Source organism: Diabrotica virgifera, chromosome 5 (genome assembly GCF_917563875.1).
Source record: "Diabrotica virgifera virgifera chromosome 5, PGI_DIABVI_V3a".
Taxonomy (NCBI): Eukaryota; Metazoa; Arthropoda; class Insecta; order Coleoptera; family Chrysomelidae; genus Diabrotica; species Diabrotica virgifera.
Genome location: NC_065447.1, coordinates 75,761,788 through 75,785,291, shown reverse-complemented (window position 1 = coordinate 75,785,291; position 23,504 = coordinate 75,761,788). Strand labels below are relative to the sequence as shown.

The window sequence follows — 23,504 nt, the reverse complement described above, 5'->3', positions numbered from 1 at the left end:
ATACAGTAATTGCTTAAATCTACAGGGTTTAAAAATTAACAACAAAACAAACATGTTTGTTTTGTTTTAACAACAAACATGCTTGCTTTGTTTTAACAAAATTACTTAAATACAGGGTACATTTTATTGCTACAATTTATATTTACAGTTTTTGATATGTTCGTAAATTGTTTTTATGTATTAATATCTTCAGAAAAAATCAAATTGTTCAGGTAGACGGGAAGTGGAATTTTTAATATATTAAGATTATCATAAAATTTGTTTATATTTACTGATTGATGTGAACATTCGATTCGAGGAGAATACATAGTAGATCACCTTCTTTTCCACACGCACAGTTAGGTGACTCTGTGAGACCCAAACTGTACATATGAAGGGGGGTAAGAGCGTGATTACATCTCAATCTATTTATAACTCATATGAAATGGCGATTTGATACAGAATGAAACAATCTTTTAATGGGAATTTCACGCTGCATTTGTTTATAATTACTTCCAGTTCTCGTGTTTCGATAATACGTTTGCCAATTTTCTTTTTGGTGTCGTCTACTAATAATGTCAATATCCGAAATGGGTAGTAAGTTTATGGGAAATTATTCGCCTATTTCTAGGGCGGATTTGGCTAGCCTGTCTAATATTTCGTTACCCCTAATGCCCCGTGTCCCTTTACCCATGATATAATGATGTTTTTTCCTAAATTTGCAATTTTATTATAGTCATAATTTCCAGTTCTATATGATTGAGTTCTTGGGACTTATATACGTTAGTTAGTCTATCAGCGACACTCTTACTGTCTGTAAATATTATGCAGCTATAGGGTTCGTTACTATATATGTAACTAGAGTAACTATCTACAAGAAGGGAACATTTTTTCTTTGTCCAATATTTATCAGTTAGATCTAAAATTGATAACTTATGTATATCCTGCAGATAGTTTGTATTTTTTCCTATAGTTCTAGTAATGAATTTATCACTTAAAAACTGTCGTCAAAATTCCAAATTTGCAGACTTCAAATATCTAAGACAAAGCCGAAGATATTAATTTTTTTGTATTTCTAATTTATTCAAATGTGTTTTTGCAGAAGTTCCATACAAATGACAACTGTAATCAAAAATAGGATGAATCATAGTACGGTAAAATAAAAGTGCTATATTTGGATCCGTACCCCAATTAGTTCTACAAAAAGCTCTTAGAATATTCATTGCATTTTCAGACTTTTTAATGACATGATGGATGTGATCCTTCCATAGAAGTTTTCTATCTAAATAAGTACCGAGATATTTTATACAATTTTTAATAGGTTATTGAATTTGACCTACTGCCAAAAATGACCTTGTGGAATTTGACGATTTCTGGAGAAAATGCAAATTTCTGTTTTTCTCTTGTGTTATTGGGTTTGATATTGGACAGGATAGATCTGAATGTGTTAGGGTTGTTTTAAATGTTGTTGTGATGTTGTACTTGTTTCCTGTCCTTTTGAATTTTTCTGATAAGCCCTTTACATATGGTATTGTTGTCATCCTTGAGTCCCTTATCGTGGGTGTTGCTGCCTGTAGGTGTTGTGTTGTTTTCTTTCTTCTATCTTGAAGAATACCTTCTTTATAAATGACAAAGGGTAGTCTTTTTTTGTTAAAACCGTTGTTAGCAGATCTTTTTCTTCCTGATAGTATACCATGATATTTGATGGATTTAACAGATTCAATTTTTCAGTTTTCAATGTGCAAATTGATCAAGTTAGTGACATTTATATTTGGTATTTATTATCGTCGCTTTTGTTTTAGCAACATTTAGTTTTAACTTCTTCCTTTTTAAATACTTATTAATCTGCAGAACAGAGTTCATCAACCGAACAGCGGTTCCAAGATATATATCGACACAAGCCAATAATGCGTCACGCAACAAAAAACGAAAAGAATAAATTCTGGGACAAATTACAAGAAGTGATAAATGATTGTACAGAGAAATCTGTGATCACAGGAGACATGAACAGTAGAGTGGGGAAAGAAGCAGAAAAATGGAACAATGTAATAGAAAAAGCCTTAAAGAAAAATAGAGAAATATATCTGAGCTTTATAGACATGAAAAAAGCTTTCGACTTAATCAAAAGAAAAAATATATGGGAAAGCCTAAAGAAGAAACAAGTGAAAAACTGATAAGTGAAGAACTGATAGAAGCACAAAAAGTATATACATGAAAACAACTAATACAATAAGAATGCTAAATATGCAGTCATAACCATTTTAAACAACTCAAGGAGTTAGACATAAGGGGGAAGTCTCAGCCCAGTGCTATTCATAAATATAATAGATGAGATAGTGAAAGAACGTCAGAAAACTTTCAAAAAATACTGCATCGGTTGGAACAGAATGCAAATGATAAACGCTAAAATGTGTATATTTGCAGACGATATAGTACTAAATGGGAAATAGCAGAAAAACTGAAATATAACTTAGATAAATGGAACATACAAACAAGCAAATACAACTTATAATGTAAACAAAGAGAAGACTTAGATAATGAAAATAACAAGGAAAAAGGGGACGGAAGATCAAATAGAAGTAATGGTAGAACAACAAAAAATAAGATACAGATAAATTCGTACAAATATGTACTTGGAAACAGCAATCAACAACAAACGAGACACCGAGGACGATCTTAACAACAGAATGGAAAACACAGGAAAACTATTCCAAGCACTAAATAGATGATTCCTTAATAATAAAGAAATATCAACAAAGACCAAGATGACAATATACAAAACAATATATAGACCTACGGTGACATACGGAGCAGAAAACTGGATCTTAAACAAAAGATATCAGTGCAGAATTCAGGCAGCAGAGATGAAATACCTTAGAAGAACAATCGGAGTAAGAAAAACAGATAGAGTAAGAAATGAGGAAATAAGAGAAATACTAAAGATCAAACCGATACTCGACACAATTAACGAGAAAAAATTGGCGTGGTTCGGACATCTAACGCGGATGGACAACAGACAAGTGAAAAGAGTGTGGGAAGCAAAACCGATAGGGAAGGACAGAAGAGGACGGCCCATTAAGGAATGGAATAGTGACATCTCCCAAATACTACAAAGTAAGGGGAAATCTTGGCAAGAAGCAACACAAATGGCAACCAATAGGAAAGTTTATTAAGAGTTAGACGCAACTCCCGATACCTTATTAAGATTGAATGAATGGCCCAACACCGAAAGGTATCAATGGGTCTACTGATTAAGTAAGTAAGTAAGCATCATATTGACTACAGTTACGTCATTAAGTAAGACAAAATTACTGAAAATAAAAAAAACCTTAAGGTATTATTTATTGTTCGGTCAACAATCTGCTACCAACCTGTTAAAACCGGATCCATAGTTTACGTGATCTAACAATCCATAGACAAACAGAACCTCTCAACTCTCAATAGGGAACTTGCATAAATTTTTAAATTCGAAAAAAATGTTATAAATCACAACAGAACATAATTTAAAACATGTATCAAGATAAAAAAGTTTTGTTTGTCTTTCGTTTGGCCCCTAAAGACGATTAAAAATTCAAATTCAAACAGGTGGTCCAAAACGCATCGTGACGTCACTTGGTTTTACATTTACATTTTTCCAATAAAGTAAACAGAATTTTAAATTAGACGTTATAAACGTCAGTAGAAAATACATTTATGTGACGTTACAAGTGTTATTGATCGTTTGACCTATTCATAGAAAATTTGTACTTTTACAAAATGGTTTTATTTTCAATAGTAAACCTTCGTTCCTTTCCTTCAAAAACAGTATAAAACTACAATTTTAACAAACTGGTATATATTATTACAATGACATACGATAAATGTCATTAGAATATAAATATTTTTGACTTATTCCACGACGATGAGCTTGCCAAATACCCAAGTAGGTGGAGGCCAATAAACTAAAGAATGAGAAGAAGAATATACCTAAATATAAGGTTGTGTCTAGGTATACGCTAACGTGTACGCAAATAAAAAAGTTACGAGTGTCAGTGATTTCTTATTTTTTATTTGTTTAGTGTTTGTTTTTAAATTAACTACGGAGTGCGGACAATTATTTAGTTCTTTTAATGAGTTTAAGAACATTTTAAAACAGTACGCAAAAGGTAAGAGACTATAAATTAATATATTTTTTTTTAGTTATAAATGAAGTAGTATTACCGTAAAAGATTAAAATAAAAGGAAGACCTAAAGTTTTCACAATAATAATTAACTTGTTTTGAAGCTATTATCCTTGTGGCATTTTTGTAATCAACTATTCTAAATAGGAACTAAGCCACAATTTAACTAAAAAATTGATTTTATTAACGTTTCGACTTCTAAACCGGATGTCGTTGTCAAAATACAAAATATTATTAAATTAAAAAAAATGTTGTTGCTTAGTAAAAAATTTTTTCCAATAATTTATTTAATCTGACTAATTTTTGTATTTTGACAATGACATCCGATTTGAACGTCTAAACGTTAATAAAATAATTTTTTTAGTTAAATTGTGGCTTATTTTGCATTTAGAATAGTTGATTATAATAATTTACTTATGTATAAAAATTATTTTAACAATATTTTGTACCTACATGTCATGTCAACTAAATACATATAATTATTTTGCTAACCTAAATATATACTTTTATATATACACATTGATTTATTACAATTAAGTTTGAAACATCTGAATAGTTCTGCTTCCCTTCCCTTAACAAATATGTTTCCATCAAACAAACACTAAACAATGTTTAGTAAACATATCAAAATAGCATGTACCAAAATATATAGTAACTGCGCAAGCTAAATAATGACGTCACTGGCTTGATGAAGTTTAATTCGCGTCTACCTAACTTTTTTATTTGCGTACACGTTAGCGTGTACCTAGACACAGCGAAATATAACCATAATAAAAACTAATGCAAAACTATGTGACGTCACGTGCCGTTTGAACTATTTTATACCGCTGAAGACTTTAAATATGTATTTCTAAGTTATTACAAGTTTTTGAAGCGTGAAATTTTGGAAATCTCATTTTTAAACAAAACTGAACATTATTATCTAATAAAAAAAAATGTGCAAGTTCCCTATTAGTGCAACTTGGTTTCGTATTGTTGCAGATATCGCTTTCTATATTTAAACGTTTTATGTTTGTTTTTTATTTGCATAGAAACATATAATGTAATTCTACAAATTGTTTCCTACAGTGATAAAATCATGGGCGTCATCTGTCTTCAATCGTATATAAAGCATCTGTTAGTAATAATAACGCGAGCAAAGAAATAATAATTATGTTATTTCCTTGTAAAAATAATGATTTGTTTCATTTTCTATACTAATCTTGTGAAAAGATATTAGAAAATATCTGTTGAATTTTCATATCTTCTGTTTATTTTCGAACTTTAATTACTATAGAAGATGATTTTTTCTGTTACTAACATGAGGATGTATGTATATTTTACAATGTCCGCCGTAAAATATATTGAATAGAATAAGGATTAAAAATGAAAATAAAAGTTCAATTAGAGTTTAAACTCTAATCGTTTATTGTTGAAAGCGCCATTTTCTACTTTTCGAGTTATAATAAAAAACCCTTCTCTCTTTCTATATCCGCGTCATTTGGTGTTAAATACAGTTTTGCGGTATAAACTATATCCATGCAATGCATCAGTGTTTGCTTCCTTTTAACACCCAATGACGCGGATATAGAAAGAGAGAAGGGTTTTTACTGTAATTCGAAAAGTAGTAAAATGACACTTACCTCCTTTCAACAATAAAGAATTCAATTACTGTGGGGGCATATGACATTATATAAATTGATAAGATCTCAAAAATTTCTGAAAACGCTGCCTTAGAGTTTGATTATGTACTCAGTGACGAATCAGTAGGTAGCAGATTCTGATGAAAGTACCTGAAAATACTTATGAATCTGAGGCTGTAAACAAGATCACTAAGTCCGACAAATCAATCACTAATTTCAAAGGAAGATACTGCTTTAGGGTGGAGTAGTACTGAACTATGGGAAAGAAGTGAAAAAGATAATACGAAAAGGTCTGAAACAAGGTTATTGTGTATCTCCAACGTTTTTCAAAGTACAACTAGGAACAAGCATTAAAAATATGGAAACGGAAAAATAAAACACATTTAACAACAATAAAACCCTATATACGCTTTGTTCAGCTGATGATCAGATAATTGACTCGAGACCACAATTACTTAGAATACAACACAAAGAAACTCAGAAGAATAAATGGGCAATAAAATAGAAGTAAACATAAATATTTAGGTTTAGAAATTTCAAAAGAAGGTACGTACGTTAGACCACATTAGGCGTTATCGAAAACCAACAATTAAAGTAATACATACCACAATTCGATGTATTAAGGCCCGTTTTCACGCTACGTTTTCTTGTACGTTTTGTGGGTCGTAGGTCGTACAAAACGTTAACCGGATTTAATTTTTTCGATTCGACAAGACGTACGTTTTGCTGTTTTCACGCTACGTCTTATTGTACGTTTTGTGTGATAGGGCAAATCCTGTACATTTTTCGATTCGACAAAACGTACGTTTTGCTGTTTTAGGCTCGTTTTCACGCTACGTCTTATTGTACGTTTTGTGCGATAGGACAAATTCTATACAATAAAATGTGGCGTGTAAACAGCAAAACGTACGTTTTGTCGAATCGAAAAATGTATAGGATTTGTCCTATCACACAAAACGTACAATAAAACGTAGCGTGAAAACAGCAAAACGTACGTCTTGTCGAGTCGAAAAAATTAAGTCCGCTTATTGACAAAACGTACGTTTTGTCGCACGTTTTATATGATCCACAAAACGTACAAGAAAACGTACACTAAGACGTAGCGTGAAAACGAGCCTTTAGATTTCTATCTGATATCTATAATGCTTCCAGACCTCACTATTTGATGTGTATCAGATAGTGAGGTCTGGAAAACAGAAATGGATTTTTCGCCAAGATTCGCACATGAAATCTCCGGAGAGAACGGATAATAAGCAACTATATCAGAGAGATAATGAACGTAGGGCACACAATTGTAGGCGATATTATGACCAAACAACAAACAACTGACACACGGAATGACAGATTACCAAAACAACTATTATATTGGATACCGCTGCGACGCGAAAAAAGGAAATACTAAGAAGCTGGAGAGCAAACATAGATAAATAAATAGAGGAAGATTCGTGGAGATAGATAGATAGAGACAGAAAGAGAGAGATAGAGAGATATGGCGAATAGATATCGAAACACGTCATATAGTGTTTTAAAACCGATATACACGTAAATAAATGTATTTCAATTGAAGTGTCTATTATGTCACGTAACTAAAAATAACATGAACCACATTATGTGCATATTGTAAAATAAACTATAATAGCATCAATTATTGTTCAAATTAAATAAATCAAAAGCGAAAAATCAACTTTAAATTGTAACTACTTCCTTGAAACTGTTTGATTGTTGTTGTACCACCTGAACGTGTTTGGTATTTCCCAAAGTAATTAACCGTCAAGTATTATTGCAAATAATAAGTAAATAACTCAGTGTGTACAAACTTGTAATAAAAATAATAACAGCTTTGTTGTCACGAACCTAATAATTCAATAGAAGAATGGTTAAATTAAATGTTAAGCAAACATGAACTCCATTTTGAATCTATTTGAAGGATAGTACTTAATCTAATCTCGTGTTTAATGTCGGCTTATATACAATTAAAGCTAAAAAAGACCTTAAGAATTTAAAATCCACGTGCCCACTTGAAACTGAGTATTTCAACCCGTTCGCATATGAAGAAATCACCGAAGCTCTTAACAAAATGAAAACGGAAAAAGCCACTGGCTTTGATGGCATTCATGCTGAGTTTTTAAAACATAGTGGCAGATTTACTAGGTAATGACTTGCAAAGTTCTCAGACATTCTTCAGAAGGAAAATGTTCCTCATCAACTAAAAAGAGCAAAAATCGTTGCCATTTTAAGACCAGGCAATGCTAATGATTTACCAAAAAATTACCGTCCAATTACACTTCTGAGTATGCTCTAAAATCTTTTGAAAGAATGCTATATGTTTCCCAGTTATCATGGATGATAAGACTATACTAAAATCACAATAAAGATGCACTAGAAATAAACAAACCAAGATACGTTGAATATTACCAGGAGTACTCCCGAATCATGATTTAAAATGTATAAACTTTGTAAATCATGATTTTGGGATTTACAATGTATTGGAAATTCTAACAATAAAACACTGAAAACGTTTGTTTTCTATACTTCCACAACATTTATTACAACTATGTGACTACAGCTGTTTCGCTAGAGTGCCTTTCTCAAGTGATTTAGTTTACTATATGTTTGCCTTTTTAAAGTCTTTAACTGAAGAGGTTGAGGAGTGGGGAGCTGTTTGTCTCGAGTTGGTCATTCAGAATTATATCTTTATTTTTAAATTTATTAATTTCCGTAGATTCTAATAAAGATAGCTTAAGGCCTTTATTTTGAATATGCAGAATTTGAAACTGTTCATTAAAAGAATGATTATGATCTAGAAGGTGAAATGCGTATGTAGACGTGTCTGTTTTTCTATTGTTGAAAGCCCTTTTGTGTTCTGCTATCCGTTTGTCAAAGGTTCTGCCAGTTTGACCGATGTAAGTTTTCGGACAGTCACCACAAGTTAGTTTGTAAACACCACTCTGTAGTTGTTTTGTCCCTCGGCTATTATTGTTTTAAATATATTTGCTTAAGTTGTTGTTAGTTCTGAAAGCTGGTGTTATTCCTTTCTTTTTTATGTATCTGGCTATTTTTGTTGTTATCTTGCCAGTATATGCGATAGAGCAGAAGGTACTGGGTTCTTTCTGTAGTGGTGGATAAACTAATTTCAGGGCTTTCTTATGGAGTTTTTGGTTTAAAATTTTGTTAATTGTTTGTTCGTTATAGCCATTGTTTACTGCTATTTGTTTAATGATGTTCAGTTCTATCTCGAAGTTATTTTTTGACATGGGAATTTCTGTCAGTCTATGTATAATGCTATGGTAGGCTGCTAATTTGTGTTGTGTAGGATGGGATGATGAATTGTGTATAGTTGTATCAGTATGGGTAGGTTTATGATATACGGAGAACTCATGTTTGTTGTGTAGTCTGGTAATTGTTAAATCTAGAAAGTTTATGGACTTATTCTGCTCTGTTTCTATTGTAAACTCAATATTACTATGAAGTGCATTAATGTATGATAGAAATTGGTCAAGTTGCCTGTTAGTTCCTGTAAAGCATACTAGTATATCATCCACGTATCTCCATCAATATAAGAACTGTTTAAATACGGCATGTTTAGAAATTGTTGTTTCAAGCTGGTTCATGAATATATCTGATAGCAATGGGCTTAGAGGATTACCCATAATAAGTCCTGCACTTTTGTTTGTGTATATTTGACTATTGAATTCAAAATAGTCTTGATTTATGCAAATTTCAAGAAGGTGTAAAATTTCAGATGCAATGATCGGATTTGTACTATTACGGTCTAAAAGATTTTTAACTAAAACAAAAGTTTCTGTTGGATGAACACTAGGAAAAAGATTTTTTACGTCAAATGAAATTAATCTGGAGTTGTTGGGCAATTGAAAATGTTGTATTTTATCAACTAGTTCTAGTGTATTTTTTACGGTGAATTTAGGTGAAAATTTAGTGTATTCTGTAATAATATCTGACAGTTTTTTTTTTAAGTTTATATGACGGAGCTGTATAAAAAGAGACTACAGGTCTTATTGGGTGGTCAGGTTTGTGTAGTTTGATAAAAGAGTATAATTTAGGAGATTGTGGGTTCATAATATTAAGGTATTTCTGTTCTGTTGGATTTAATATTGATTTTGAATTTTCAATGACTATTTTAATTTGTTTTCGGTATTTTTCTGTGGGGTCTTTGTTTAGTGTTATACTGTTTTGGTTATTTAAACATTCTATTGTTTTATTATTATAGTCTGTTTTGTCTATAGCAATAGTAGTGTTACCTTTGTCTGCTTTTGTAAATATTATGTCATGTTTTATTGATTTATTTTTAATTGAAACGGCTATTTGGTTCTCTTTGTAACAGTAATTATTAGTTTCACTACAGACATCGGTAATAGATTTTGCAATGATGCTTTTTTCTATGTTCTTGGCAGTTTTGTTTAACGCTACTTCACATTCTACACCTAAATATTCTAAATTTTTTTGATTATTATGTTGAGGCAAGTTGTGTTTGAATCCTTTCTCTAAAATTCTAAACTTGAAAATTATGATTTGTGAGTGCTCCTAGTAACATTTAACGAGTCTTTGTTTATTTCTAGTGCATCTTTATTGCCATTGTAGTATAGTACCCAATTGAAACCGAACAAAGGCCTCTCGCAAGGATCGGTGCTGGCTCCTCTTTAGTCTTTATATAGCAGACATGCCCGAAAGCACCTCAAAGAAGTTCGGATATGCAGGCGACTGGGCGCTTACTACGAACTATAAAGATTTGGAGACAATTGAACAAATTTTAACAAACGACCTCGTTATCGTCGGGAGATATTTTCGCTGCTGGAGATTTCAGCCCAGTGCCTCCAAGACGGAAGTATCGTGCTTTCATTTGAACTACAGACTGGCAAATTACCAATTAAAAATCCAGTTTGAAGGCCGACTCCTCAGCCTTACTAAACACCCAAAATATCTAGGTGTGACACACCAAACGTGTTGACTCTAACGCTTTGACCACACGGGTGATTTTTTACGGCGCCCATTGGTTTGACTACCTCCTCCACCAATTTCAGATGAAATCATTTCATCTAAAATTGGTGGAGGAGGTAGTCAAACCAATGGGCGCCGTAAATTATCGCGCCGTACAAATCGCCCGTGTAGCCAAAGCCTAAACCAGGCTTTATGTATTATATCTGCCACAATCAAGGCCATGCCAACGCACTGGCTATCAGCATTAAGCCATCCCTATACGCCCCTTCACAAGCCCGCCGAGAATATACCCTTGTCAGGGAATATAGAACATAAAATAAAATCAAAAAAATAAAAACCTTTTGTAAAAAACCTAAAAACCTAAAAAATTTTGTAAAAGGTATATGTATTTAAAATCCCTAAAAATGGCTGTATCACAAAACGTTTTCGGAATCAATATTCCATCATCAGTGTTATCACCTAAAATAAGTATAGCTCTATAAGTAAAACAAACGTGAGGTTAAATTTTGACAAAGGTAAAAAAGTGAATAGATAGTTATACTTACAGGTTTACATGCTTTAAGCCACCAAAATGTACGGGTAAAAACCCTTAAAAATTGATTTTAAACAGTTACATTATGTTATCAGATTTTGAAGGATGTTATAAATATTTTCAGATTAACCCCTGGCATCACATGACATCAACCATATTGGTTGTAAAATTGTAGGTAGAACCTTACATGGAAGAGTTTAGGTGACAAGGATGCCATTACCAGACTGACACCGCACCTTGACAGAATCTAATATGTGTAGTTAATTCAGGACAGGAAGGATATAAGGTTATTGGTGTGTAAGAAAGGAAAAAGAAGTAGTGATGAAAGAAAGGATGTAAGTTGATATTGGTGAGTTGGTCTGTTACAGAAAATTAGACTGTGAATGAGGTTTAAATGTGTGATAAGTCATAGGTATAACTTATCGAAAATGTGGTTTAGAGTCGAAGTGTAAATGAAGATGGATATGTAAAGAGGAATAGATGCGTAGCTTGACTATGAGAAAAGTTGGCGATGTAATGGAAAGAAGTCTCGATTAAACGATACATGACGGTTGACGCAATTAGGGCTATTTTGTTTCTCGTTGACTATTTCTAGGTCCTCATACAGGTCCAATTTTAGTTAGTCTTTCTGAGGAATGTTGTGTAACAAGGAGACGTCTTCTGGGATGTTGAGAGTGTGTTTTTGTTGTTTAAGATGTTGTGAGAAAGTGAAAGTGTTCTCTCTTTTAGTGTGTTCTAGGGAACGAGAAGCTAGTGATCTACAAGTTCTACCTATATATGTGGCATCACAATCAGAGCATTGTAATTTATAGACCTTACTACGATTCATATAATGAATAGGGTCCTTAGAATTAGTAAGACACTGTCCTAGATTATTAGGGACTTTAAAAGAAATATGGGTGTTATTTAACAGATATTTAATGTCTCCAGCAAGACGCTCATGGTGATAAGGTAAGGAAGCATAGATGGGTTTGATGGTCCGGTCCCTGGGGAAAGCAGTCACTCTCAAGACCCTGAGGTGTCTCTTATGAATGATTTTGTTTATGAGATTGGGGTCATAACCGTTATTGAATGCTATTTGACGTAAGATGTTGAGTTCTTTATTGTAGTTAGATGGAGATAAAGGAATGGTTTCTAACCGATGTACAAAATAAAATCGGCATAGATGCCGGCTGGTCATGTAGTGAGGATAAATGAAGACAGATTACCAAGAAGAAGTATAGACAATAAAACGCAAAGTAGAAGACCAAAAGGGAGTTTTGTTAGATTACCAAAATTTGATACACGTGAAAACCGCTAATGCTTGAGTTTGTGCAGAAATTACAAGAGATTAAGACTCAATTTGGGCTGTAGCACTAATCGGAAGAAGAATACATCTTTATCTATCTTTTTTTAATGTGGGTTTAGTTCTGAAAACAATAACCCGTTCCTTTCATTATATTGTCTCGAAAATATCCTCAAAAAACTGATTGAACAATTTTGGAAATAGAGTGTCTTCCTATTTAATTTCCAATCTTAATTTAAGTGGTTCCATTCCTCTTACACTGTTATAGTTAGTAAGGCATTACCACCCTTACACACAATGCTTTTGTGTGCAATGTGAATGCCTTTCAGAAATCAACGAACGCTGTATTAGTGTATTGTTACGATTAAGAACATGCTTTCCAATGACCCGATTGGACCCTCGTATAAACAGCCGTCAATTACGTGATTTCAGCTAGTAAGGCTACGGCTCCACGGGCTGGAAATTGACGCTAGCAGTAGCCGCAAAACGAACTTAAGGTTCCACGGAACGGAATAGGAGTAGCCGAACTGAACCGACTACGCACAAGTCCTGTAGTCGGTACAGTTCGGCTATTCCTATTCCGTTCTGCGGAACCTTAAGTTCGTTTTGCGGCTACTGCTAGCGTCAATTTCCAGCCCGTGGAGCCCTAGCCTTAAGGGTCTACTTATTCCGTATTATTCGGCATTCGCGTTGAATAGGATCGAAAATATTGGAAGCCTCATACCAAACAGATCCTCGCCTACAATCGAAGGTTCCAGAACAGAGGCGTACTGGTATTTGAGAAAATTTGTGTGGTACGGATTCTAGTCATAATTTCGATGTTAAGTGCGCCTTATTGATAAATGTAAAATAAATTATATGAAGTAATTATATATAAATTATATGCTTTAGTGTGCCAATAAATTAAAAATAAAGACTAATAAATTAAGTGTTTTTAATTAAAATAAAGTTGAAATAAATAAGTAAAAACGTCACAATATGATATTCATTAGCAATTTTATGAATATTTTTTCTGTACAGTTACAGTTATTGATTTATTCCACTTGTGTAAAGTTTCCTAAGAATGAAGTTTTAGTAATTGTAGATAATACCTATTGTTTAAGACTATGACACTCCTTTTCTACCTGAATTGTGCAATTTCTAATGTATTTTTTTAAATGTACGCAGATTAAACTAAGTTATCATGTATAATTAATTAGACTTACCAATTTCGCCTTTCAGCTAATCCTCTCCATAGAGAGTCCGTCCTGACTTTTCTTTCAATTAGTTTTTTCCATAACATACCCTCCGAGATCACTCTGAACCATTCCTTACAAACTAATCGTGCGTTTCTGAGACTGTCTGCATCCAAGTATGACAGAATATTTTCTGCCACGTGATCCAGACCTTTCTCTGTAACAAAAAATAAATAAAATGACGCATCATATAAAAACCATACAACGATTTATAGCCCGATCAGGGCTATAAATTTGGGAATAGGTAGTTGAAATTGTCTATTATTATATAAGAAAAAGTTTACAATTCTACATCCCCTCCATTTTACAAAAATTGGGAAATACGGGGTGAAAAATATTTTCTCGGGAGTGAAAAAATATACGTTCAAAATAGGCCCGGAATTGGATCAAATGCTAATTCTAAACGACTTTCGTTCTATAGAGTTTTTTCACTAAGTCAATACTTTTCGAGTTATTTGCGAGTGAATATGTTCATTTTTAACAAAACAAAAACATGTATCGAATATTTCAATGAGAAATAACCAAAAAACAGAGCACTTTTCGGGGAAAATTCATTACAACTTTTTTAAAGTGTTTAAAAAAAGGTTATTATTGTTTTTTAAAAAACTTCTAACATTAAAAATAAGTGAGTTACGCTCAAAATATTGTTGGTCCCTTTTATTTTTTGGTACAAAAATCGCGAAAATCACCCCTTAATTAGTTTCCCAAATAAAATTAATCGTTACCGCTTCACAAGTTACTTTACTTATGCATTATTTATATTATCTATAAGTTTCACTGGTTCAAAGTGCTCGTTTTTGAAAAAAAAATTGGGTTTAAAATAAAACTAAATACTTTAATAAAATGCCGTAAGTCATTGGAATGTAAACAACTCACGTGTTGGGAAATTCAATACATTACCTTAGGGCATTATCCTAGTTACCATGTGACCATAATAAGGCATTTTATTAAAGTATGCACTTTTAATGCATCCATGTTATATTTAAAGGGTTTTAACCCGAATATTTTTCTTTGGTGGCTCAGCTAGCATCCAGTTTATCTAACACTGATGATGATTTTTTTTATAAAATCGAAAACGTTTTGTTGTGATGTAGACCTTTAAAGGGATTTTAATAAAATTTTATATCTTTTACAAAGGATTTTTTCCAATTTTTGTGATTGATGGTATACAGCCAACTACAGGAAAAACATTTTCTTTTCCTTGTGGATTTTAGTTTTATAAATATTGTTTTTAAAACTCCCCAATTAAAAAAATCCGGACGACTTAGTTCTGGTGAACGAGGACCATAAGATCTAATACAACGATTATGAAATTTTTCATTTAAATAATTTCCAACGAATTCAGCATTATGGGCAGGTGCTCCATCCTGTTGGAACCAAAATGTATTCGTCTTAGCCAAATATTCCTCATCAAAAATGTAATTTAAATTTGTTTATAAGTTAAAATTAAACAATATTCCTGCTCTGGATATGCAAGCTTCATAGATTCATCGCTAAATATTACCTTCGAATAAAAAGTTGAATTTTCAATGCATTTTCCTATTTGTCATTCTGAAGGATGAAGAAGGCGCCGCAATGCTGAATTGGTAACTGTATGGTACCTACTGAAAACATCGTCAGACATATAAAAGCTAATCGGATAAGATGAACAGATCATGTGGTAAGATCAGAGGAAGACAGAGAGACAGTGTTTTTTGAGAGACCAGACACTAGATCAGTAGGCCATCCCAGAAAAGGATGGAAGGGTGATATTGAAGCCGATTTGTCTAGGATTGGGGTATAACAATGGAAAATGGAAGCACAAGATCATAGAAGATGGAGGACTATAGTATAGTGGATACGGCGAGGAGTCACCCCGAGTTGTATTAAAGCCAGCCGAGAAGAAGAAGATTTACCATTCTGCAAATTGTAAAATTGTATCTTTCTCAAATAATTCTTTGGGTATAACTTTTGTCCGATAGATGTAAGATAAGGCCTAAATTTATGTTTTCTTAAGATTATCCTAGCACTTGTCTTTGGAATAATTATTTTTTTCTCAATTTGGCGTTAAGTGAAGTTTTTAAAAATTCTCTTGACTGGTTGCCTCCTTTCGGGATGTTGTTGGAAATATAGTTGAATCAGGATTGTTTCATCAGGGTGGTTTCAGACAGTGGCGGCTGGTCAGAGGAGGCAAGAGAGGCTTAGCCTCCCCATAAATTTTTTACACATGCTACACTGTTTTGTTTACTTTGCTATTTTGCTTCGCGTTAGAGGTATCGGAAAAAGTTATTTGAACAAGTTGTTCCAAATAATGTTCTAACCCCACATACCAAATTTAATCACAAAATTCGCACTTTTAGTTTTTTCATTATTTTGTAGTCAGGATCCTAAAATTGGAGCGGAGGCTGCTGGATGGAATATCTCACTTGCTAATGCTCCGCGCAGCCCAGCAGCGTTTAAGGAGACCCGGTCTTCTTAGAGCTGCATTATCGCTTAACGCACACGCTGCCCGGAGATTGGGTAAGGGCGGCTGATCGGCCAGCAGCCTCCTCTCCGATTTTAGGATCCTGACTACAAATAATGAAAAAACTAAAAGTGCGAATTTTGTGATGAAATTTGGTATGTGGGATGAGAATAATATTTGGAACAACTTGTTCAAATAACTTTTTCCGATATGGGCCATTCCACGAACATACGCCTGTTATGGATTACTTCGACAACCAATATTTTACTGTGCAAAATAAGAAGAACGAAAGTAAATTGCAAATTACATTGTTGTTTATTGGAATAATTATTAGCGCCATTTACTTTCGTACTTCTTATGTTGCACAGTAAAATATTCGTTGTCGAAGTAATCCAAAACAGGCGTATGTTCGTGGAATGGCCCATATCTGTCATGCAAAGCAAAATAGCGGTAATTTACCGTGTTTATGGATTTGCAGTAGGCCACTTTTAGAATTAAAAAAAATCAGTTGAGTATCTTAAAAAATGAGAACCTTCAACCTGTATGGACTGCAAAACTTCAAATCTGTATTTATTTTGATATGCATATCTACTTACAGAGATAGAATTGTTAATAAATAAACAACACAAAGTTTGGTAATACACTTTTAAAATTAAACTAACTATTTTTAACATGATATGATATTATGAATTATGATATTATAAAATGTAAATAAAAAATGGTCAAAAAAATGGGGCCTTAAATTAGATTTTTTTGGCGGATTTTTTTCGCTAGTGCAAAGGACCCCGCACAAACCTTATGGAAAATAGGTCCCAGTGGATTTCGTTCATACTTTGGGAAAATACTCTTTGGAGCATCCTGATAAAAAGGTCTCATGGGCACAACTCAATCGTATGAAGGATTTTCAAGATATAGAGGCCCAAATTCGGAAAATTATAAGATTTACGGGGTATTCCAGTTCCGTGAGTTACTGGTTATTTGGCAAAATGTAGAAGTTTGGACGTCATCTTCTAGAGTTTCGATGGTTTTCGGCATTTAATTGATGCAAATGTATTACTGGATGGTTTTTTGAGGTCGCTATACACGAATATGCCACCAGAACCGACTCCAGGAGCACCTGATTTCCAAGGTCAATGAAAGGGGATTCTGGAGTTTCGAGGGTCTTTGGTACTACATTAATGCAAACGGATTAGTTATAGGTTTTTCGGGTTGCTGAACACGAATACGTGATCAGCACAGACACAGCAGCACCTGGTGCCTAAGACAGGTTATCTTCTGGAGTTTCGGAGGAATCACATGGATTACTCTTAGGTTTTTGGGGTTGCTGAACATGCATACACTATCAGATCCGACCCACGAATCACATTGTGCCTAAGGCACAATGTGATCACGTATTCGTGTTCAGCAACCGCAAAAACCTCTAATTAATTCGTTTGCATCAATGTAGTACCAAAGACCCTCGAAACTCTAGGAGCCCCTTTCATTGACCTTGGAAACCAGGTGCTCCGGGAGTCGGTTCTGGTGGCATATTCGTAGTTAGCGACCTCAAAAAACCCTCCAGTAATTCATTTGCATCAATTAAATGCCGAAAACCATCGAAACTCTAGAAGATGACGCCTCTTGCAGTGGCCCTGACCACCACGTCATCCGGAGGGCAATTCTGATGGCATATTCGTGTTTTGCGATCCCAAAAACCCATGAGTAATCTGTTTATATAAATTTAATGCCTAAAACCCTCAAAACTCTAGAAGATGACGTCCGTTGAAGGTCAAGGTCAAAGTAAAGGTCACCATTGGATAGCCAGGAAAAAATCCTAGACTACTAGTACTTTTCCTTGATCCAAACTTCTACATGTTGCCAAATAACCAGTAACTCACGGAATTGGAATACCCCGTAAATCTTATAATTTTCCGAGTTTGGACCTCTATATCTTGAAAATCCTTCATACGATTGAGTTGTGCCCATGAGAACTTTTGATCAGGATGCTTCAAAGAGTATTTTCTCAAAGTATGAACGAAATCCACTGGGACCTATTTTCCATAAGGTTTGTGCGGGGTCCTTTGTCTAGATATTTTACAGTTAGGTATAGCCTCCCCTATTGTAAAAATCACGAACCGCCACTGGTTTCAGAAACCCGAAATGTCCAAAAAAAAATCGATTTTCGTTTCATTTTTACTACCCTTAGTTACAGAGTCACATGTTGCAAGAAAAACCCAACCCTATTTAACATTCTAAACGAACCTTAAGAGTGAAGAAAATTTTTCTGTATCAAGAGAAACCCGGAAACCCGAGATGTTTTTTGTCTTTTTCCACAACTTTGCTTTTTTGGACATGTCGGGTTTCTGAAACGACTGATTTAATTCAGATGCAATAATACTAACATTCTTTTGGCATTCAATATGTCGTGTCAAATGCGTATCGTATTTTTCATAAAGTTCAAAATTTATCTGTTTACTGACACCACTTTACGTCAAAACAGTTTTTGTGACAGATAACACAGATGACGCAGGTTTGTTTTATTAAGCTTCCTTAACCGTTTTCTTGTGGTATATTTAAGTTAAATATTATGTTTATAATATGCAACCGATGATTATCAATTAAAAAAGAATGTGTGTGTACTTTGTACGCACGTAAGAAGATATTCTTCTATTATATAATAGGTAATTTAAACGAAGTAAATATACTTAAAAGGTTATTTGTACTTATTTTATTTAAAAATCAAACTAACTTTCTTATCTACCACTTTCAAAAAAGAAGAATATCTTCAAAAAGTATATAATAATATACTTTAATCATAAAATCTTAAAAAAAAAATAAAAAAATAACTTGCTTGGGGCTTGAACCCACTTCACGTCTACCGCGCCGTACGAAAGTTGACGGCATTTCAAACTGCACCACATTCGCGTATACGTCATGTGGGAATATACACAAACTAAACGTTTACACCATAAATTTATATGAATTTAATAAAATTATTAGTTTGATTTTTGTCGAAATAAAATACAACAAAATATAGAGTAAGAAAACGAGATATGAGATGAAGATTTGTAGAAAGTTTGTTCGTAATCAGATTATGTAAATTAAAGCATTGCCTACTAATAGGTAACTACATTATTTTGTTTACATTTTCCAAATAGATAGGTATTGAAACTATTAGGTATTTCCAACTGAAACATTTAGAATTACGTACCTGCGGCTTTTCAAAACTATCTAAAAAGTCACTATAATTATAAATTTGATTTTATTTCTGTCCACACATCAATAAAAACTAATATTATACAATATTTTTGTTTACCGATAACCTCCATATTGAACAATTATTGACAGATCATTTCAAAATTTCAACACCCAATCAGAGCCCGTATAACAACTAATACCATACTGTCGGTGTGCGCATGCGCGCGGATCAATCAAATTTTACCCTCAATCGATTCGCCGCTAAAGAAGAATATCTTCAAAAACATTTACATTTCTTACAAAAAAATAATAAATATAATAAATAATGGTAATAAAAAAATAATATTTTACTGCTAATAATAAAATATTTTTTGCATCATAGTTTCGCAATCTAGTTACACTCGCCTTGTCATTAATTATTTAAATTGTTTATTTATCCGTTTCACGTTATCAATTAGATGTCCAATTTGATATCATTTGAGCATATCGTTGTCATATTGTAAGGTTATATATGGTTTCTAAATAAAAAAATCGTTTTAAAAGCTTTGAACCAAATAATATTATATTTTTTATGTATTGTCGAAGCGAAGATCGGTGGAATATGCGCATTTTATTAATGAAATTCGATATTTTTAAGATATTCCAGAAGCCGCTACAGATAAAATGTTTTAACGACCTATTCATCATTCAGAATTACTCAACGGATATTAGTACAGTTAAAATAATTAAGACGATAACCGGACAGCATTGATTTAATGAGTAAAATTTAGTTTTTTTTTTACTTTAATGACAAAAAAAGCAAACCCATTAGCAGAACCCAATTAAAAATTATTTTGCACATCATATTTGAAACATTATTTGGTTGAAAAATCTCATTTTTGTTGGCAAAAAAATATATTAATTTGTTTGGACTAAATTATAGTTGTGCTTAAAGGATATGTTACTATCAACATTCGCACACCCGTGTTGAGCTGCCCCCCCCCCACTTGCAAAAATTAAAAAACAAATAGCCTTGATTTATGAGCTATTTATGAGCTCTCATATTCCGCAAACTAAAAATTTTGAGCTCGTTCCACTGAGCAGGAATTTAATACCCTAGTGGGGGGGGGGGGGGCTGAGTCAGCCCCCCCACTACTTAAAAATAGGAATATTGAATCGGTTTTTGCGGCAGAATTACGAGCTATTTATGAGCTCTTGAAATTATATAGTTTGGATTTTTGAGCTCATCCCCTTCACCCCCAAACAACCCTTTAATTGATTTAACTTAAGAGAAAGATGCTGAGAAAACTTAAAATATATCGTATTGCGGATATAATTCCTATAGCTTATATACTCTAAGAATAAACTATTAAATCAAGGGCATTTCGATTATTGAGCTACAACCCCTTCGCAAGAAAACCACCCTATCTTCCCGGCTTAAGAGAAATTTGTATTTAAAATGCGTTAAACTAATTATTTGGCGACTACATATCATTTAATAATTTATAAGCTTCCAAATTACGCGCATTTAGATCAGTAAATTGCAATTTATTTTGTATAGTGCAGTCACTGAAGGTAAAAATCAACGATTACCTTCAAGTTCGGTGAACCTTCATCGATTTTCACGAAAATTGGTCAGTGGTTAGAGGATACGTCAAGAAACAAAGGTGACATGGTACCACCTTGCGCCTTTACCCTGAGGGTGGATACCGCCCCTTCTCGGGGGTGAAAATTATTTTATAAAAAATAACTGCACAAATCAATAAATGAACAAATTAAAAGCAAAATTTATTATATAAAGTTAATAAAATAAGTCAATACTTTTTAAGTTATTAAAGATCAAAGATTTTAATTATTTGTGAAAAGAATGCATGTTTTAAAGATGTTTTTTGTAAATCACTGAAAAACTGTAAGTTTTTACAAAAAAGTTAATAGTAGTTTAATTCGTATAGCTTATATTCTAAGAATAAACTCTTAAATCACGCACCTTTCGATTATATAGCTACAACCCCTTCGCAAGAAAAAGACCCCATTTTCCCGGCTTAAGAGAGAGTTGTTCTTAAAATAATTTAAATTGATTATTTGGCGACTACATATCGTTTAATAATTTATTAGCTTGCAAAATATACGCATCTCAATTATTGAATTGCCATTTTCTTTCTATAGTGCAGTCACTGATGGTAAAAATCAACTATTACCTTCGATTTCGGTAAATTTCCATTTATTTTCACGAATTGACAATAACAACTTGGGGTTTTAGCCTGGGGTATATGTCACCCCTTCTCGGGAGTGAAAATTACTTTATTAAAAATAACCCCACAAATCGAGAGAGGGACAAATTGTAAGCAAAATTTGTTATATAATGTGATTAAAATAAATCAATACTTTTTGAGTTATTAAAGATCAAATATTTTAATTTTTGGAAAGAAAATGCATGCTTTAGAGCGATTTTTCATAAATTACTCAAAAACTGTAAGTTTTTACAAAAAAGTTTTCATCACTAAAATTGAAGCTAATAAAAAATATAATAAATTGCTTACTTGAAAAACCTTTAATGTTAATTTAAAGTAAGTTATTGGTAATTAAATGTATATTTTTTTCCGCGACTGTTCAAATCTAAGGGTTCAAGCTTAAATAACGGGAAAAAGATGCATTTTATAACACTTAGGTACTAAATACTTGTCAAAGTACTTAGAAATACCCATCAAAAATAAGATCCAGAAAAAGTTGATAGTATCAAAATCCGCTCACCAATTTTCGTGAAAATGAATGGAGATTTACCGAAATCGAAGGTCATAGTTGATTTTTACCTTCAGTGACTGCACTATAGAAAGAAAATGGCAATTCAATAATTGAGATGCGTATATTTTGCGAGCTCATAAATTATTAAACAATATATAGTCGACAAATAATTAATTTAAATTATTTTAAGTACAACCCTCTCTTAAGCCGGGAATAAGGGATGGTTTTCTTGCGAAGGGGTTGTAGTTCAATAATCGAAAGGCGCGTGATTTTAGAGTTTATTCTTAGAATATAAGCTATACGAATTAAACTACTATTAACTTTTTTGTAAAAAACTTACAGTTTTTCAGTGATTTACAAAAAACCTCTTCAAAACATGCATTTTTTTCACAAATAATTAAAATCTTTGATCTTTAATAACTTAAAAAGTATTGACTTATTTTATTAACTTTGTATAATAAATTTTATTTTTTATAAAATAATTTTCACCCCCGAGAAGGGGCGGTATCCACCCTCAGGGTAAAGGCGCAAGGTGGTACCATGTCATCTTTGTTTCTTGACGTATCCTCTAACCACTGACCAATTTTCGTGAAAATCGATGAAGGTTCACCGAAATTGAAGGTAATCGTTGATTTTTACCTTCAGTGACTGCACTATACAAAATAAATTGCAATTTACTGATCTAAATGCGCGTAATTTGGAAGCTTATAAATTATTAAATGATATGTAGTCGCCAAATAATAAGTTTAACGCATTTTAAGTACAACTTTCTCTTAAGCCGGGAAGATAGGGTGGTTTTCTTGCGAAGGGGTTGTAGCTCAATAATCGAAATGCCCTTGATTTAATAGTTTATTCTTAGAGTATATAAGCTATAGGAATTATATCCGCAATACGATATATTTTAAGTTTTCTCAGCATCTTTCTCTTAAGTTAAATCAATTAAAGGGTTGTTTGGGGGTGAAGGGGATGAGCTCAAAAATCGAAGCTATATAATTTCAAGAGCTCATAAATAGCTCGTAATTCTGCCGCAAAAACCGATTCAATATTCCTATTTTTAAGTAGTGGGGGGGGGGCTGACGCAGCCCCCCCCCACTAGGGTATTAAATTCCTGCTCAGTGGAACGAGCTCAAAATTTTTAGTTTGCGGAATATGAGAGCTCATAAATAGCTCATAAATCAGGGCTATTTGTTTTTTAATTTTTGCAAGTGGGGGGGGGGGGGGCAGCTCAACACGGGTCATTCGCACAGTGTTGCCAAACTGAATTTTGTTATTTTGGGTGTAAATTTTTTCCACGGATCTCCGAGGGTACAATACTTTGGTTTTTTAAATTACTCAACAATATGACATCGACTATACAGGGTGTGGCATTAGAGCTCATTTGTCGTAAGAGATAC

At 33.1% G+C, this 23,504-nt stretch overlaps 1 protein-coding gene across 3 annotated transcripts in view; it reads right to left on the bottom strand.

Moving 5' to 3' along the window:
• LOC114326685 (F-box/WD repeat-containing protein 1A) overlaps positions 1-23,504 on the bottom strand; it is a 321,344-nt gene that overhangs the window by 57,216 nt on the left and 240,624 nt on the right. For all 3 annotated transcript variants that reach the window (XM_028275095.2, XM_050650155.1, XM_028275096.2), the window contains exon 3: positions 13,740-13,926. In XM_028275095.2, the coding sequence (XP_028130896.1) occupies positions 13,740-13,926 (187 nt within the window). The remainder of the gene's footprint in view (positions 1-13,739; positions 13,927-23,504) is intronic.